The following is a 20,871-nucleotide window of genomic DNA, read 5'->3' as shown; positions in this document are numbered from 1 at the left end:
CGCCAGATGCTGTCAGCCGTGCAAGTGGCAGCTATATGTAAAATATAACCCCACGTACACCATCACAAAAGGGCTTGCACTGACTAACATAAAACTAATATTGCAGCTCATGAAAAGACCGGTATTGCTATTAAATGACGTATGCAAATAATAAGGTATATGTTAAAAGCATCTGTGCAATATCAGACACCATCTGTGAGAACAAAGCAGAGTTAATGTATTGTTAACAGATTCATTAATGAATTCATGTCAAGCAGTGCGTTTCAGGGCCGGTGAGCGATCCGTGTATCTTTTGGTCACTAAATTATGTTATAAAAATTTATTTTTTTGTGATAACGGGATTTCATTGAGACATATTTTCCTCACGCATGCATATATATATTTTTTTGCTTGTTAGTTTTGATTAGTGTTGATTTCAAATGCAATAAATTTGTTTATAAAACTTGTAGTAACGGTGCGATAATTGGTGGGAGCCACTAAATCTTGGCTTGTGCGCCTAAATTAAAAAATTTAGGAGCACCAGTGCTACCAAGCAAAAATGTTAATTTCGAGCCCTGTAATGTATAGTAAATATAGTTAAAATATTGTGAACAGCTGAAAATATGTTACTTTTATTGTTTGGATATGCTTTGGTAGCGGGGGGGGTCGCGAGTTCTTGACAATAGTACATTGGGGGTCGCTGGCATAAAAGTTTGAGAACCACTGCTTTAGAAAATCAGACCCCACACAGAACCTACACCATTCCTGAAGGATTTGATTATTATGTGTGTGTATTCTACTGTTTTTACAGACTGTTTTTCTTGTTCTCTCTACTGTGTCTATACACTGCAGAAATGTGTGTGGGTATGCATATTCTGTTCATCTTATCTCGGTGTGGCTGGAACATTCCGTTCCTCTCCTTTGGTTGCGCAAATCGTCACTATCTGACTCGCTCACAGATGCGCGTATACCTACACGCACACATTCTCACGTATCCTGGTTGCTGTAAGCTGTCTCTGTATCGCTGTTTCCCTACTTCTATGATAATATTCTTTGTGTTAGGGCTCAGCTGCAGGCGGACCCTCAATGTGTATATAAGATTGTTCTTCCGTCCCTTGTGTTAGAATAAAATCATACTGAACCACTCAGCTGATTTTCTTCTCATTTTTCCAAGCTTGGACGGTCTTGATGCAGACTCTCACTGGTGATACAAAAAACTAGAGTGAAGGGACCTGAGAAAAAACGGATTTTCTTACAATTCCCAACATGTGCTGCAGCACAGTAACTTAAAAAAAAAAAATTTATTAATTAAGAAAACAAACAGCACAACGAACTAATTTGTGTCCACCCATACAGCTACAAAATGTACTGTTTGTGAATAAAGAATGCGTATGGATGTGTGAGCATGCCCCACTCTTATCAATGTGTAATAGCATTTATATATATGTACAAATTAAGCTGTAAAAGAAATGTTTTCCCTAATTAAATTTTATCCCTATAAAGTTTATTCCTTTAAATGCAATGGAATTTAAAGGGTAACAGCAAAAAAAAGAAACGGGCAAAAAAAAAACCTTTTCTTGCAATTTTTTCAGGTTTTCAATTGAAAAAAGACAACTATAGACTGGGCAGACAACCATAATTCAAAATATATTTAATGGGCATATCTTTAAAACCATTCAAGTTATGAATTTGAATAGGATATCATTTTAAAGTGTAGAGTCTCCTCTCAGAGTGTAATTTGGGTCACTTTGACTCATTTTGCTCAATCAGGTCACAAGTATTAAAACAACATTAGACACGTTGCAAATTAGACTTTTCAGAGAGACAATAATTTAGACTTTTTATCATAAAACAAAACAACAACATATAAGCCCTGTCTTGTTGCTTCACTTGTTAACACACCTGTCTCTGACTACTGCTTTTTCTGTCTTGCCCTGCTCCTCGTACCCTGCAGACTGACTCTCCATTATCCCCTTCTTCATTTTCCCACTTGGGGCAACGAAGCGTTCAGGAGAAGACAGAAACTGCAGAATGCCTCCATTATTTTGACCCACTCCTCTTCTCAGTCTCCTTTCTCCTCTCTTTTACATACGTGCCCCTCAGACTCTTCCAATTGTTTCTGCACACTTCCTTTGGATAAACATATCAACTCGTCAGCGGAAGTGAAATATGATTTATAATTTGGCAAATGGCTTTAACCAGCTTGTAGTCTCAATATGTATGTGGACCTATGCAGTGACTTACATAAGTATTCATACCCCATAACCCCCCTTTCTGAGTTAAGCTGAGTCAGATTAGATGGAGAGCGTTTATGAACAGCAGTTTTCAGATCTTGCCACCAATTCTCAGTTGGATTTAGGACTGGGCCATTCCAACACATGAATGCATTTCATTTTAAGCCATTCGATTGTAGCTTTGGCTTTATGTTTAGGGACGCTGTCCTTTTGGAAGGTGAATCTACACCCCAGTCTCAAGAGTTTTGCAGACTCCAACAGGTTTTCTTCCAAGATTGCCCTGTATTTGGCTCTGTCCATCTTCCCATTAACTCTGACCAGCTTCCCTGTCCTTGTTGAAGAGAAGCAGTCCCCGAGTATGATGCTGCTACCACTATGTTTGACAGTGGGTATGGTGTGTTCAGAGTGATGTGCAGTGTTTCCACCACACAAGTTTTGCATTTAGGCCAATATGTTCCATTTTGGTCTCATCTGACCAGAGCACCTTCTTTCACGTTTGCTGGGTCAGTCACATGGCTTCTGGCAAACGAGACTTCTAGTTTTGTTTTTTTTAACAATGGCTTTCTTCTTGCCACTCTTCCATAAAGCCCAGATTTGTGCAGAGCACGACTGATAGTTGTCCCCACCTGAGCTGTAGGTCTGTGCAGTTCATCCAGAGTCACCATGGGCCTCTTGGCTGCATCTCTAATCAGTGCTCTCCTTGTTCTACCTGTTAATTTAGGTGGATAACTATGTCTCGGTAGGTTTGCAGTTTTGCCATACTCTTTCCATTTCTGAATGATGGGCTTAACAGTGGTCTGTGAGATGTTCAAAGCTTGGGAAATCTTTTTATAGCCTAACCCTGCTTTGCATTTCTGCACAAGTTTATCCCTGACCTGTCTGGTGTGTTCCTTTGACTTCATGATGCTGTTTGCTCCCTAATATTCTCTTAACAAACCACAGAGGCCATCACAGAACAGCTGTATTTGTACTTAGATTAAGTTACACACAGGTGGACTCTGTCTGTGATTTAGTCATTAGGCCAACATTCAATCAATCAGTAATCATCAGGCAACTTCTGAAGGCAATTGGATGCACTCAGAGAAAAGGGGACTGAATACTTTTGCACAATGCACTTTTCAGTTTTATATTTGTAAAAAAACCCATTATGTATAACTTTTTTTGTACGTCACCATTGTATGCCACTTTGTGTTGGTCTTTCATATAACATTCAAATAAAATATATTTATGTTTGTGGTCATGATGTGAGAAAATGTAGAAAAGTTCAAGGGGTATGAATACTTTTGCAAGCCACATATAGCTGAAGTTGAGTAAAGAGTTTTGTTTTTTTACAACTTACTAGATTATTTTACCTCCTCACTCACTTCTTCCAAACAAGGTCCTTTTTATTCCTGTTTCTATAAAAATAAGAAGACGTATCATAGATCTGGGTATCTGTGCACAGCAATGTTTTGTTTGTGCTTCATTGTTGTTTTAGATTTCTGTCACCACTTGCTAGATCATAATCATGTCACTACTACAGCAAGTAGCAAAGTTTGGGCTTTTAAACTCATGCGATTTGAGCAACTGATTTGTCACACAACATGTGCATCAAACTCTAAATTCGCGCTGTGTCATCCACTCGAATTGCATCAATTGCATCGCCTCATTTCCACAAATCACACCACATCTTTGCATTGACTTTTTTGTTTAAGCATCGTTGCCCTATACCACACCCTCCTGCTGCTTAAAAACATAAGTACTCCTTAAAATGATCAAAAGTGCTTCATGTGCACATTAGCATCAGGTATGGTTCTAGACTTATTTTTTACTTATATTTTAATATTTTACCTATATTTAGTATACCCTAGATGAAAAACATTTAATATTCATTTATTTTCCTTCAGCTTAGTCACTGATTTATCAGGGGTCACCAATGAACCACCAACTACTCTGGCATGGTTTACACAGCACTTACACTTCCAGCCACAACCCAGCAACATGCTGGGAAACACATACACTCCATACACTCTCAAATTCACACAAACACGCTTATACATTACAGCCGATTTAGTTTATTCAATTCACTATACTGCATCTTTGGATTGTGGGAGAAACTGGAGCACCTGGAGGAAACCACCACCAAAACAGGGAGAACATTTAACATTTGCATTTCTAAATTCAAATAATAGAGACTATTTTAAAAGCAACATTCTCTTAAATTATATAATTAAAAAATGAATAAAATATAGACAGGCTGTTTGACATGGTGTTTTCTTTTTAAACTTCTTATGAAGTATTTTAGGATATAGCTTGTTTTGATGAATTAGAACTTTTGACTGCATTTTCCCTTATCCCTTTAACTGCCCCACCAAGAAAAAAAAAATGGATTGCATTTCTTAACTCCTAACGGCACTAATTAAATCACTCAATGCATTTTTTTTCAACATTTTAACACATCCCATCATTTCTAAAATATCAACGTCTACCAAATGGTTGATAAGTTGGTTTATGGTAAAAATAACAGAATTAATACATAAACTATGAAAAGTCTGAAAATATGAAGTGTAAGACCAATTATTAAAAAATATTCAAAATAAAACATTTTTCAATACTTAATCATCTTTATTCGTTGAAGTATGCCATAAACTATTTCAGATTCTGATTTAAAGGGCACCTATGGTGAAAAATCTACTTTTCAAACTGTTTGGACAGAAATATGTGTAGTTATAGTGTATAGGCGGTCATATTGGGGTGATATAAACACACCACGTTTTTTTCAATTTAACAACATAAAAACAGTGGACCAATTGGAGCAGTTTTCAGACCGACGGCAACTTGACGTAGGAGTGCGGTCCCCCCGCCCACCGAATTGATTGACAGTTGCGTAACATGTCCCGGTAGTCACATGTATAATCATATCAACAAGAGAAGACCAGCGCAAAGCAACCGGGAATAAAAGGTCTGTTCAGTTTACTAGGATCATAAATCGTCATCAAATGCGATCAAGAGTGAGTTTCACAAGTTTAAAATGTTTTAAAACAGTGCATGTGTGCATGTGAATTACAGCAATTTACTTCAGCATTACTTCATCAGCACAGCTGTGTGTCAGAACAATTATAAAAGAAGACGCTTAAATCCTGGTTTGTGGACATTAAATCAGGTTTATTTTGTACATTACACAACAGATATCCATACAGCAGCGGAGATTAACTTGTATCCTGTCACATTTGCGTGCAAAATGAGTGCAAAGCTAAACACGCGCTGTCTGCATGTATGTGCGTATTGTGTCCATGCTGGGTATGTGTGTGCGCGTGAACTTTGTAACGACATTGTGTGTGACTCATCATTGTAACTTAACAGAGCAAATGCATCAAATACTCATTGGTAAATTTCTTACTGTAGTATTTCTCACAAACGATACGTGAGATCTGCTACATTTATGTCTGTTTGTTGTCTGACGAAGCCAAGGGAGGAGATTAAGGCACGCAGAAAGACACGTACAGCAAAACTGCCACCCAGTGCAAATTTTTTTAAAAAGAATCTTATAAAAGGTATAATAAAAAATCTGATGCGTGTTTTAAGCTGAAACTTTACAGACACATTCTGGAGACACAAAAGATTCACAATAAATCTGAAAAAAGGGGTAACCTAGGTGCCCTTTAACATGTTTTTTTTTTTTTTTTTTTTTTTTTTGTGTAGTAGTGCAACAGAATTATGTTTATTTGATTAATTTGTAAACCAACAATCCTAAAACAGTCATTCTTTAAATGACTTTGACAGTAATTATTTAAAGCAGTCAAAACATGGTCAACCATTTGGTAGAGCAGGCATTAACATGTTTTACAGTCAGCAAAAAGGTGACTGAAATCTACATTAAAACACATGAAAGACACTGAAACTGAGCTGTTAATAGTTTTAACCATTTTAAAAAATGTTATAGGGAGACCTATAAGTATGACGTTTTGAATAAAAATAAATGAACATGAACATAAATGAACTGAACAACATTTAGCAATGTTTTGTGCAGAGCTTAGCTACTTTACATGAAAAATAGTTGGCAACACTGGTCTTTCTTGTTTAACACATCTTATTCAGACGACGTGCTCATTAGAGCTCCATGCTCCAAGAAGTGTCTCTACATAATGTTCATTGCTTCCTAAGCATGTGAAGTGTTTATTTCACTTTGGAACATTAATTCATTCACTACATTCATTCAGTAATTTGCAGTGCCACCACCTGCATTGTTTTTACACACAAAAGACTTATTGGAGAGTTAAGTGAAGTGTTATTGTTTAAATTTACGTTGGAGGTCATGTCAAAGTCCTTTTAAAGCAAGTCATTTCACTTGGCAGCCATCTTTGAAACGCCTCTTGGGCAGTATACTCGGGCATTCTGTTTGAATGGGGAAACATCAAATTCTCCAAAATTGCTTGCCAAGCTTACGATTGAATTTCATATTCGGAATCACCAAATTTAAACAACGACCATTCCTTTAGTTTCATTTCCAAATATCTAAATCACACAAAATCTGCAGAAACTCCCGTCTGGTCCAAGCCCATCCCAGTATCGTCAGTCTATAGCGATCGCAATCGATGATGTACTCCTGTACTAAAAGGTGGGCTTTTTTCACCATATAGAAATCAATGATTGGCTCCTGTACTAGTAGGTGGGGCTTTTTTCACCATATTGACAGTTACACTTTTCCACATTCAAAAAGATACGAGTGACATGTCTTGTGTATTCTATAGTCTTTAGTCAAGTCTCCTTTCAGACTAGAATCATGATAAAACATCCTGTGAAATCCACTTTGTAAAGTACTTATGCTTAAATATATTAAATTGGAACAAACTGAAAAGATTAAAAAGACAAACACAAAATGTGCAGAACGGTGGGTTGTAATGATCCTCCTATGATATACAGTAGCTTTGGCATACGGGTATTGGTAATCATTTATGTACATAAAGTGCTTTTAATCATTGTGACATCACTGGTTAGGTGGTGCTAAATTTAAAACATTGTAGCAGGTTGATGACATTCATTCATTTTATTCGGCTTAGCTTCTTATATATCAGAGGTCGCCACAGCAAAATTATTCGCCAACTATTCCGGCATATTTTTTTGCAGTGGATGCCCTTCCAGCCACAACCCAGTACTGGGAAACACCCATACACTCTTATTCTAACACACATACAAACACACACACACACACACACACACACACACACACACACACACACACACACACACACACACACACACACACACACACACACTCATATACTACAGCCAATTTAGGTCATCCAAATCACCTATAGCACATGTGTTTGGACTGTGGGGGAAACCGGAGCACCCAGAGGAAACCCACGTGAACACAGGGAGAACATGCAAACTCTACACAAAAATGCCAACTGATCCAGCTGGGACATAAACCAGCTACCTTCTTGCTGTGAGGTGACAGTGCTAACCACTGAGCAAACATGCCGCCAGGTTGATGACAGATTAACATTATTATTACAAATACACAACAACACAGATCTGTTCAATTACAAATAACAAGTAAAAAAATGAAAACCTGACTGCTTATGTTTTATAATGGGTCGTGTGTGTGTTTGTGTCTCAGAGGGACCTGAGAAAAGAGAGTGCGAGAGGGACAAAGAGGCCAGTGTAAGTAGAGCACTGCTGCCTGGAAGTGAATACGCTAAAAATACTGTATCTCTAAGGAGGACAGAAATACACACATTGGTTGTGTGTCATCAAAAAGAGGAATATAGGGGTAACACACAATACCAGCCAAGACGTTGTGTGGGACTGCTCTTTATATTCAAATGCACATTTATTTCATGTAACTTAGCTTTTGATACTTTTCTAAATGTTGGTTTAAAAAAATGTCCTCCCTTAGCCAACAGAGGGTGCACCATTGATTAACCCCACGTTGCATGACCCAAATTTTTTTACAGATCTTTTTTAGTTTTCTGACTGACATCTGTTACACATAAAATTGATGTGTGCTTGGGAGGGGGATGCTTCTCTGTATTCTCTAGGGGCAAAGCCAGCTATCAGGCAAACCCCAGCATTTAGCACATGGGTTCATTTTCTCTGATTTATTAAGCTCTTTAGAAAAAGAAATGTTTAAATATACAAACTAAAGCCAAACACAGACCTCCAGCCTACACAAACAATCAAATCAGGCATGAATAAAGACAAGCACCAAGACGTCCCCACCACCACTGTGCTTATGTTTTTTTTTTTTTTTTTTTTTTTTTTACAATTTAGGTAATCTGCTAAGTGGGAGGGAGCTCCATGAACTCAGCTAAGTATTTCAAATAAAGGAGACATTTAAAATGTTCTGAGTGATGTCAAATCTGTCCTGGAGGACTGCAATTTTTTAGTGTCTCCATTATTTGACACATGCAAAAGAGCATGATAGATGACACACAATGCGCAGTGCTAGGGTCTTCCAGATCAGGTTTGATAACCCCTACACAAGTTATACATACATAAAGACAGATAAATGCAGTTAAATCCTGACCTCACATGAATCCTTTTTTATTAAAAAAAAATTTTTTAACATAATTTTATATTTTTAACCACTTATTTTCCTTTTTAGACAGACAAACACACACACACACACTTAGTTGTGGTAACTTGTCAGATTTTGTCTAAAAAGTCAAGATTAACATTTACCCTCAATGTGGGAAAGAACCTGACCTACACATACACAGCTGCTCAAAATGCAAAGATGTGTCCTTGAAGGCACACAACCCTCAGTGTTGTGTTTAAGGATGTGTTTAAATATATATATATATATATATATATATATATATATATATATATATATATATATATATATATATATATATATATATATATATATATATATATATATATATATATATGAAGAGTTTAGATGCAACAAAAACCTCAAAGTGCCATCTGAAATTTTCTTCTAATATTACCTTTTTTTCTCAGGTTCCTTTGTCTTGATTCAGTAATTTCTCTTTTATGGCAAATAATATTTTTTTTCATTGCTTTTACATAAAATAACTGAACATAAACATAAGAGGCTGAGAAAAATGCTCATTGTAGAAGAAAGTTCCAGATGGCCCTTAGAGGTTTTTGCAACTAAACTCTTCCTAAACACACACACACACTTTTACACATTTCTCTTTGGGAGTTAAGTATAAATTAACAAACACAATCAGTTAAAATATTTGTTAAAATGTATCGGCATACATTTACTTGCCATTAAATATTTGGTATTAAATGTTTATGATGGTCATGATGTTAAAGCCAATGGATATAAGCATATATTTGTGTTTTCTGGAGGATTTCTTACCTTTCTGCTCCTGAGCCCAAATTACAGGCAGCTCTGCCTGAGAGAGACATATCAACAGCACAGCACACAGACCCATGTCCAATTTAAATCCTCTTGCTTCCCACTCTCCTTCACACACTTCTCTCCTTTGCTGTCTTCTCAGTCCTCCTTTCAGCTCTCTCTGATACTACTCTCTGGGTATTTCGTATGCTTGTGTTCCATAGAATCATCCTCCTCCTTTTCTGCCCTCATTTTCCCCTCCCTTTTTTCTTCCGTTCCATCTGGCTATTTATGTGGCTTCTAATTTTTGTCAACTTTTTCTTCCCTGTCTTTACACTCTCTAGGTAAATTGTACAATATTGCATGCATTGTTATAACTAAAATAGTGGTATGGCAGAAAGATTAGCCAAAAACTCTGCTGGCTCTATACAATATATCTGTAAAAGTCTAATAATGAGACTATTTCTTGAAGCTATAATTTGCTGTTTGTTGACATTGTACAGCTTCTGAATGTTTCTTAACAAAAAAGCATTTTACTAGATTAAGCGATACACTTTTATTTGTTCACCACTGCTTTTGATTTTTTTTTAGACAATTATTCAGCAATCTAGAAATGTGTAATATCATTTTGCTGTGTAAATATCCACTATCTCAGTCTGTAATTTTATTTTTGTAATAGCAATCCAATACAAAGGGCATACCGTAACATTTTACCAAATTTAGTGAAAGCTTTTTTTTTTTTGCTTCCCAGAAAACATTTTGGTGACACTTTTCCTCAAGGGGGTGTACATAAGATTGCATCGAACCTTTATAATCATGACATGACATCATGAATATGAATGAGATTTGTGCATGCTTGTGACTACTGTCAGTAGCTTAGTTATGTTTTTTTTTTAAATGCAAAGATGATGTTGTTTGAAATTTCTTTCACAATTTAACAAACATATACAGCTGGTGCACATTGGAAATAACCTTTATCTCCATGTCTAATGGCACCACCAGCATATTTTAGCGTGCTGTTTCAGGTGAAAGCTCCAAGCTTGGAATATGGGCCAAACCCAAATAACTCCCCCTTCTTTTATATATTGATGAAATAGATAAAGAGTGAGAAGATTTTGGTTGGAGGAGGGATGCCTGAAAATGTTCCTAAAGTAGAGGTGAGTGGGTTGGATATTTATACATGTCATATGCTGGTAAATGTAATTAGCTGAATGGTTTGTTATAATTCAGGTGAAAACACATTGCTGCAAAATGCACCATTAGGCTATACATTCCATTTAGAAAATGGAGGAAGATTGGAGAATGATGACAGAGACTTTAGCACCATCTGAAAGGTACTGTTTCTCTGCTGCATTTAAGCTGAAAACAAGGTACAATTTGGTGCCTTGGGAGAAGATTAATTTCAGATATTTTTAAAATGGATAAATTTCAGACTTTCTTAGCAGTAGGAGATGAAGAACTTAAGCATTTATCTTAGTATTATTGGACCTCAGTACTGCATTTGATACTATTGACCATAAAATTCTCTCTGAAAGGCTTGAAAATTATGTTGGTATTACTGGAACTGCATTGGCTTGTTTCAGGTCTTACCTATGTGAACATTGTTAATTTGTGTCAGTTAATTATGAGGTGATAATAGAGCCTGCCAGATAGGAGATTACAGCAAATAACATTTTGTGAGAGAAGACATGTTCTTCTCCATGAACCACCCCCTTATCATGTTGGTGGGGTTTGAGTGCCTGAGTGATCCTAAGAGGTATGTGGTCGGGGGCTAATTCCCTTGGTAGTCTCTCAAGGCAAAAATGTCTTAGGTGACCAGTCAGACTAAGTGAAGTTCTGATCTCCAACCATATGTCTTGGAATACTCGGGTAAAGGCTGTTATCTGATCACCACCTGGTGGTAAATTGGATCCACTGGCAGGGAGGAAAGTTAAACAGACCTGGCAAGCCCTAACATACTGTAAGGGTCCTCTGGGAACATCTGGCTGAAGCTCAAGTCAGAGAGATTTTCAACTTTCACCTCCAAAAGAGCTTTGACCAGATCCTGAAGGAGGCTGGAGACATTGAGACAGAGTGGTCTATGTTTCCAACTCCATTGTTGACGCAACCATGAGGAGCTGTAGCTTTAAGGTCTGTGGTGCCTGTCGAGGTGGTAATGCACAAACCTGGTGGTGGACACCAGAAACAAGGGATGCCGTCAAGCTGAAGAAGGGAGTCCTACAGGGCTTGGTTGGCTTGTAGGACTCCTGACGCAGCTGATGGGTACCGAATAAAAAACTCGGGCCTAGGAAGAATTTGGCGAGACCATGGAGGAAGACTACTGGTTGGCCCCAAAGTGATTCTGGCAAACCGTCTGGTACCTCAGGAGTGGAAAACAGTTTCACACTGACAAGGATTACACTGGAAGTGGGGAGCTGTTGACCTTGACTGGGGATGTTGTCGGAAGGTGGAAGGAATACTTTGAGGATCTCCTCAACCCCACTGACATGTCTTTCATTGAGGAAGCAGAGACTGGGGATGCAGGGGTGGACTTACCCATCACCCAAGCTGAGGTTACTGATGTAGTTTGCAAGCTCTGCAGTGGCAAAACAGTAAGAGTAGATGAGAAACACCCTGTGTATATCAAGTCTCCTGATATTGTGGGTCTTGGCAGACATATCTCTACAATATCACATGGAGGTTGGGGACAGTACCTCTGAACTGGGCAACTGGGGTGGTGGATCCCATTTTTAAAAAGGAGGACCAGATGGTGTATTCCAACCATAGGGGGATCATACTCCTCAGCCTCCCTAGGAAAGTCTATGGCAAGGTACTGGAGAAGCGGAGGCAGTTTTCGTCCAGGCCATGGTACACTGGACCAGCTCTACAGCTCTCCAGTCCACATGTGTTTCATGGACTTGGAGAAGGCGTTTCCCTTGTGGGATTCTGTGGAAGGTGCTCTGGGAGTATGGGGTCAGAGGGGGTTTTGTTAAAGGCTGTCTTGTTCCTGTATGAACAGAGCCAGAGTTTGGTTTGCATTGCCGGCAATAAGTCAGACTTGTTTTCAGTACATGTTGGACTCTGGCCCTTTGTCACCAATTCTGGTCATAATTTTTATGGAGAGAATTTCTATGTGCCTTGGGCCGGAGGGGTCTGGTTCGGGAACCACAGGTTTTCATCTCTGTTATTGTTAAATGATGTTGTTCTGTTGGCGTCATCAGTCAGCATGCACTGGGGAAGTTTGCTGGCGAGTGTGACGTGGCTGGGATGAGAATCAATACCTCCAAGTGCTGGTTGGAGGTACCTGGCTCCAAATAGTGTTCCACTGCAAACCAGGTTGGAGGAAAGTCCTTAACCCAGGAGGAGGAGTTCAAGTATCTTGGGGTTTTGTTTAAGAGTAGGGAAGGATGGAACATGAGATTGACAGGCGGATCGGTGCAGCGGCAGCAGAAATGCGGTCGATGTACTGGTCCATTATGGAAAAGAAGAAGCTGAGCCAAAAAGCAAAGCTCTCGATTTACCAGCCAATCTATGTACCTCCAGGTCCTGGTGCTCCAAATAGTGTTCCACTGGAAACCAGGTTGGAGGAAAGTCCTTACCCCAGGACGAGGAGTTCAAGTATCTTGGGGTTTTGTTTAAGAGTAGGGAAGGATGGAACGTGAGATTGACAGGCGGATTGATGCAGCAGCAGCAGAAATGCGGTCGATATACTGGTCCATTATGGAAAAGAAGAAGCTGAGCCAAAAAGCAAAGCTCTCGATTTACCAGCCAATCTACATTCCTACTTTCACCTATGGTCATGAGCTTTAGACCAAAAGACAAGATCTCAAAGTCAAGCGGCCGAAATGAGTTTCCTTCACAGGGTGGCAGGGCACACCATTATAGATAAGGTCAGGAGCTCTGTCATCCGAAAGTAGTGCGAAGTAGAGCCGCTGCTGAGGTGGCTTGCGCATCTGTTTTGGATGCCTCCTGGATGCCTACCTAAGGAGGTGTTCCAGGCATGTTCTACTGGAAGGAGGCCTCGGGGAAGCCCCAGGACACGCTGTAGATACTATGTCACTCGGCTGACCTGGAAACGCCTTGAGATACCCCTGGAGGTAATGGAGGAAGTGTCTGGGGAAAGGGAAGCCTAGGGTTCTCTCCTGAGACTGCTGCCCTGCGACCCGGCCCTGGAAAAGCAGATTAAAATGAATGAATAAATGAATCTTGAAATTAATGAAGTTGATTCTTTTCTTTTTTTCCTGTTTAGAAAATAACTGGGACATTAATTGTCATTTATAAGAGATTTAAAAAGCATAAATAGTCCTCAATTTTAGATTAGGTCACCAAACTGGATGAAGTTGAGCTAATAAAGCATTTATTTATAAAAAAAGTAACTAATAATTATAGTATAATAGTAATTATTCATAGTGTGTAGTTATTATAAAGTGTTACCTTTTTATTTTTTTATTTGAATTTTGTTGGAGTAATGATAATTTTTGATGAATAATTTATTAAGACACTGTTTTACACTTACGACTAACTATTTAAATTATTGTTTTATTGAATGGTTTTTATATAACTTTCCATTTTTCCATAACTTTATTTATGTACAGCTCCATATTAAATATTTTAAGCTCAAGAAAATCTACTGTAAAATTACAGAAAAAAAAAAATTAAAAAAAAAATAATAATAATAATTATGCAAAGTTTCTATAATTTAACAACCCTTATTTTACATTTTTTTTTACGGCACTCCAGTTTCAGGAATTATATATATATATATATATATATATATATATATATATATATATATATATATATATATATATTTCATGTTTTTTATAATAAAAATTATAATAATAATAATTTTTTCATAGATAAAACAGGGTATGTTTTTAATACAGTGCTTTGGGAAGTAACAGTGACTTTGTTAGACTTAGTGATCTTTATATTATTTTTGTCATTTTATGTTACAATAACAAGTTGACCTACAGTAATGACAATATTAAAATGAAAACTGCCTATGACCTGTGCAGAGGACTTTTAGCTCTTTGTCAAAGCACTGCAAGCTGGGACAGCTGGTAAGCTGGTAACTCATGCTCGAGTGACGTCACTGTCGCTGTCACCAGACGGTAGCTTCGCTGCGTTTGTTTGGAGTTTAGATTCGCAATTTACATTTTTATCATAAAATACCTCCTCATTCACTAAATATTTATCTCTCCTACTTGGGTTGAACAATCCCTTAACACACTCATACAAACAAATCTACTTTTAAACGTTCTGTCTCTCGAGCATCCGCCTAGTGTTTGTAGCTTTAGCCTGCTAGCACCGCTGGTCAGCTAAAGCTACCGACCTCCTTCATTTTCTCACTTACTGGCTTTGCTCTTCACCTTGTACAATGTTGCTTGCATGTCTGTCCTTGAGTGCAGGAGAAGCATCGATGGAGGCGCTGGAGCTGGAAGCAGGGGAGTCCCAGATTCGCTCCCTTGAGACGAAGCGAGCAGGGCTCAGGGCTAAGCTCTTAACCCGTACTCGCTCGTCTGAGGTAAGTGTTCAATACAATAACATTTTTCCTTCTTCCACAACCCTGCGTGCTTCTCTGTCCAGGTCCAGCGCACCGAGGGCGCGGCTCTAACAGGCGTCGTTCACGCTGACACCCGGCTACCATGGCCCCTGGGTGCAGCCGTGTAAGGTGCTTACCGGGTCCCGGGGCAGAACGTCTCCTCCTCCGGTGTTCGAGATCCCCACGGAGAACTGCTTCGCCCCTCTCCACGAGACGGGTCGCGATGTGGCCATCATTGGCGACTCAATCGTGCGCCACGTCCGCTCTGCTTCCTCCAAAGGTAACAAAGTACGCACTTTCTGCTTCCCTGGTGCCCGAGTTAAGAATATTTCTGCACAGATACCTACTATCCTGAGCGCTGCTGAGAGCCTCGGTGCCGTCGTCCTCCACGTGGGGACGAACGACACCGGGCTCCGGCAGACAGAGATCCTGAAGAAGGACTTCAGGAGCCTATTCGAGACGGTTCGACGCACCTTGCCCGCCACACAGATCATCATTCTGGACCGCTTCCTACCTACCGCCGAGGAAATGAAAGGATATTAACATGGTGTGAAGAACAGAAATTGCTCTTTGCCAATAACTGGAATCTTTTCTGGGAGCGTCCTAGGCTTTTCCGCGCTGACGGGCTGTACCCCAGTCGAGCTGGAGCTGAACTTCTGTCGGACAACATCTCCAGAATACTTCGCTCTATCTGACTAGTAAGTAAAACTTCACAAAATTCACAATTTAGCCAAACAGACTCCTATTCGTTCCACATAAATAACAGTAATGCATACCTAGCTAACCCCATAGAGACTGTGTCTGTTCCTCGCATTATTAGATCAAGAAACAAACGTACTGTGTGCTCCAGAAATAATCTATTAAGAATTAAACCAGAAAAACCACTAAAAAGTGAAAATACAAATTTCACGAAGCTTGGTGTCCTAAACATCATGTCACTAGCACCTAAAGCACTTATCATAAATGAAATAATAACAGATAACATTATTAGCGCTTAATGTTGTCCTTAAAAACACTATGCAAAAACCTATGATCCCTTTCGGATGGGGAACTCCAATGCTATGTGGAAACTTCCACTGGCGTCGAATCCAGAAGCAGACTTTGTGGCTGTGCTTCCCCAGGCTGCTTCGGCCGTGGCTCTGGAGATGGTTTATCCCCCAGCCCCGCGGCCGGACCGATTAGAGGGGTGTGATGTGGAGGATGAAGGCGAGACCTTCTAAGCCCCCCCATCCCCTTCTTCCTGGATGGGCACAGTAGGCTCACGCAGTGTGCTGCATGCGCCTTCCCCCTCACCATGCACGCTATGGCCACCTACCAGCGCTACCAAGCGCAGGCGCTGGCCCGGCTGCGCGAGGATGGTTCTGACCCAGGACTGAGCATTAGCTCTGCACCGCAACCGACTATGCTCTTAAAAAAAAAATAAATAAAGTCGGCTGTGTGTGCCCTGGGAAGGACGATGATCACAACCGTGATCCAGGAATGCCACCTCAGGCTAAACCTGGTGATGTGCGTGACGTTGACAAAGTTCGCTTTCTTAACTCACCCATATCCCAGGCTGGCCTGTTCGGCGACACCGGCGGTGAATTCGCCCAGGAATTCACACCGGTGATAGAGCAGTCGGAGGCGATGGACGACGTCTCTATCGGCGGGATTGTATGACCGCTCCCCCCCCGCAGAGCCATCCACATCCACTGCTTTTTCGCCGAGGACGCCCGCCTGCAGCTTTGCTTCGCTGCACACGCCTGCACCTCCGGCCACGCGGCTGCGCCGAGCATCGCGCAGACAACCAGTGTCCCTCGCCCAGGGCGCCGCTAAGTTTGGTAAACGGACCACGAAGCATCCCTGGGACGGGCCATCTGGGGAGGAGGGAATTTGCTCTTTCCCCGCTGGAGGGCGGGGCACTTTATTTAACGGCATTAAAAAAAAAAAAAAAAACGCCATCAAATCCTCATTGAAAGAGCATTTTTTCCCCTCTCCAGATGTGACAGCCCGAACACGGCCTCCCAGGTTCACGGGCGTGTATTTCACCAGGGTCAGCCCTGCGTCCGCCCCTGTCTTGCGAGAGGAGATTGCTGTCCTCCTGGCGAAGGATGCAATCGAGCCGGCCCTCCAGCCGAGATGGAGCACGGGTTTTACAGCCCGTACTTTATCGTGCCCAAAAAGAGCGGTGGGCTATGGCCAATCCTATATCTGCACGTTTTGAACCGCTGCCTTCACAGGCTGCGCTTCGGAATGCTTATGCAGATGCGCATCAAGTGATGTGTTCGTCCTTGGGATTGGTTTGCAGCAATAGATCTGAAGGACGCGTATTTTCATATCTCCATACTTCCATGCCACCGGCAGTTTCTGCGGTTTGCGTTCGAAGGTCGAGCATGGCAATACAAGGTCCTCCCCTTCGGGCTCTCTCTGTCTCCGCGGGTTTTCACCAAGCTCGCGGAGGGTGCCCCCACGCCCCTTCGGCTTGCGGGCATCCGCATGCTCAATTATCTCGATGACTGGCTGATTTTTAGCCCACTCTCGGGAGCAATCGATTATGCACAGAGACGAGGTGCTCCGGCACCTCCGCCCGTTGGGGTTTTAGGTCAACCGAGAAAAGAGCAAGCTCACCCCTGCGTAGAGCATCTCCTTTCTCGGGTTGGAGCTGGACTTGATCACCATGAAGGCGTGCCTCTCACGAGAACGCGCCGAGCTAATGCTGAACTGTCTGAGAGAGTTCGACAGAAAAAAGGTGGTCCCCCTGAAATCATTTCAGAGGCTCCTGGGGCATATGGCATCCGCAGCCGCGGCCTCGCTGCTCGGATTGCTCCATATGAGACCACTACAGCATTGGCTTCACGATCGGGTCCCCAGACGCGCATGGCACGCAGGCACACACCGAGTGACTGTCACTGCGCTGTGTCGCCGCACCCTCACCCCCTGGAAGGACCCCTCTTTCCTACGGGCCAGTGTGCCCCTAGGTCAGGCGTTCAGGTATGCTGTCGTTTCGGCAGATGCCTCCAGTACGGGTTGGGGGGGCCATGTGTAGCGGGCATGCTGCTGCAAACCTGTGGAGGGGAACCCAGCTGCATTGGCATATCAACTGCCTAGAGCTGTTGGCAGTGTTTCTCGCTCTGCGCCGTTTTTTTACCGGTGCTGAGGGAGCTACACGTGCTGGTCAGCTACAGACATCACGGCTGCGGTAGCGTATCCCATCCGTATCCGGATGGGCTCAACTGTGCGGCCAACGGGCTCTCACGACAGCTCCTTCCCCGGAAGAATAGCGACTCCACCCCGAGTCTCGGGGCATGCGTAAGTATACGTTTCCCCCAGTGAGCCTACTCGCGCAGTTTCTGTGCAAGGTCAGGGAGGACGAGGAGCAGGTCTTGCTAGTTGCGCCCCCTGGCCTAACCGGACCTGGATATCAGAACTCTCCCTCCTCGCGACGCCCCCCTCCTGGCGGGTCCCTTTGAGAGAGGACCTACTCTCTCAGGGACAGGGCACCATCTGGCACCCTCGCTCAGTTCTGTGAAACCTCCAAGTGTGGTCCATAGATGCGACGAGGAAGACTTAGGTAACCTACCGTTGGCAGTGGTTAATACCATCACTCAGGCTAGTGCACCCTCTACGAGGCATGCCTACGCCCTGAAGTGGAGTCTATTCACTGAGTGGTGCGCTTCTCGCCGAGAAGCCCCCCGATCTTGCCAGATCAGTGTTGTGCTTTCTTTCCTTCAGGACAGGTGGAGCGAAGGCTGTCGCCCTCCACACTGAGGGTTTACGTGGCCACCATCTCCACTCATCATGATACGTGGATGGCGGCACCGTGGGGAGGCATAACCTCATCATCCGGTTCCTCAGAGGTGCGAGGCGGATGTAACCACCCCGCCCCCCTCTCATGCCCTCTTGGGATCTCGCGGTAGTGCTACGGGCCTACGTGGGGATCCCTTTGAACCACTCGACTCAGTATCCTTGAGATTTCTGTCCTTGACGACAGCTCTGCTGGTCGCGTTGGCATCGATTAAGAGGGTTGGGGACCTGGAGGCATTGTCGGTCAGTGACTCGTGCCTAGAATTCGGGCCGGCCTACTCTCACGTTGTCCTGAGACCCCGGCCTGGCCATGTGCCCAAGGTTCCTACCACGCTGTTTAAGGATCAGGTAGTGAGCCTGCAAGCGCTGCCCGTGGAGGAGGCAGACCCAGCCCTTTCATTGTTGTGTCCTGTTCGCGCTTTGTGAATATATGTGGACCACACTCAGAGCTTTAGATCCTCTGACCAGCTCTTTGTCTGTTACAGTGGTCGGCAGATGGGAAGTGCCGTATCTAAACAGAGGTTGGCCCACTGGATAGTGGATGCCATCTCCCTCGCTTGTCGAGCCAGGGTGAGCCGTGTCCCCCGGGGGTGAGAGCGCACTCCACTCGGAGCATCGCATCCTCCTGGGCGTTAGCACACGGCGCCTCTCTGATGGACATTTGTAGAGCTGCGGGTTAGGTGATACCCTATACATTTGCAGTGTTTACATTCTGTGAGTGGAGTCGGTTTCCTCAAGGGTTTTAGGTAACCCTTGGTGATTGAGGAAACGATTCGGTTAAGGTGTCAAAATACGCTTGCTCCGCCGTTCTCCCTAACCCGGAGATACGTGTTCTTTTTCAGCTTTGTCAGTTCTGTTCCCCATTTGGCGAACCCTGCAAAGATCCTCCGAGGCCCCCAGTATCTGACTCAGCGGAGGAGTCAGGTGTTGGCTCGTTACGTTGTTGGCATGCCCGCTGGTCAGCCCGCGTTCTGGGTATTGGTGCCTGCTATGCGTGATCCCCGCTGGCGATCCCATACGTTCACTCAGCCACGGTATAGTCCCCCCTTCTAGGCGGGCTCATGTCTTCCCTCCCCGCTAACCATCCTTATCCAAGGACTCCCCATCTCTGGGCTAGTCCATAGGTTGTCACCAGGTCTCCCCTCTGGGTAACAGGTGAGCTCCGCAGCGTCCTCCCTATCGGGACTGAACGCTTTCCCAACATACTGTCGTATTAAAATCTATTTTACTGGGTTATTGAGACTCCCCGAAAAATATGACTGTTCCTGAATAGGTAAGTAAGGTAAGTAGGGGCCAGGGGACACGTTGGAAGACTGTGTCTCGGGGCGTTGTAGGTGCGCTCGCTCTACTGCGTGGCACACCCTTCGCCAGGGACGCGGTATGGTTCTTTCGTTGTGGCGTTTTCCATAGATTTCCCCATAGTGGAAGTTTCCACATAGCATTGGAGTTCCCCTTCCGAAGGGGAACACTACGGTTACTAAAGTAACCCTTCGTTCCCCGAGGGGGGGGAACGGAAATGCTATGTTCCTTCGCCAAAGCGATTGTCCCTTAGCTGTTGAGCGTGAAAGTCTCTTCAGCTAGAAAAAGATGTCAAGCATGGCACTGGCTGCGTCTTTATAGCATGACTGATTGTCATTGATGCCAGCTGTGCACGCTGACGCTGCCAACTCATTGGCATTTCATTGGCCCATTTTTATACTCTTTCAGATGAATGGTTTCTGACGAAAACCCCATAGTGGAAGTTTCCACATAGCATTTCCGTTCCCCCCCTCGGGGAACGAAGGGTTACTTTAGTAACCGTAGCGTTATCTCTCACTCTAATCACCATATATAGACCCCCAGGACCCTATGTCAATTTTCTAAAAGAGTTTTCTGATTTTATCTCTGACTTACTAGTTAAAACTGATAAAATACTAATTGTAGGAGACTTTAACATCCACATAGATGATGCTAACGACACATTAGGGCTCACGTTTATGGACTTACTACTTTCACTAGGGATAAAGCAAAATGTTATTGGTCCAACCCATTGCCTAAAGCATACACTAGATCTA

The 20,871-nt window shown here is 42.6% G+C and overlaps 1 protein-coding gene across 1 annotated transcript in view; it reads right to left on the bottom strand.

Moving 5' to 3' along the window:
• The window catches only part of plxdc1 (plexin domain containing 1), a 136,265-nt gene extending 126,586 nt beyond the window's left edge, over window positions 1–9,679 (bottom strand). The window contains 1 exon segment of the mRNA XM_056470077.1: window positions 9,532–9,679. Coding sequence (XP_056326052.1) covers window positions 9,532–9,607 — 76 coding nt within the window. The 5' untranslated portion in view covers window positions 9,608–9,679.
• Window positions 9,680–20,871: the final 11,192 nt, after the last annotated feature.

Source organism: Danio aesculapii, chromosome 12 (genome assembly GCF_903798145.1).
Source record: "Danio aesculapii chromosome 12, fDanAes4.1, whole genome shotgun sequence".
NCBI lineage: Eukaryota > Metazoa > Chordata > Actinopteri > Cypriniformes > Danionidae > Danio > Danio aesculapii.
The sequence above is the reverse complement of the archived record's forward strand: the minus strand, read 5'-3'. Positions and strand labels throughout refer to the sequence as shown.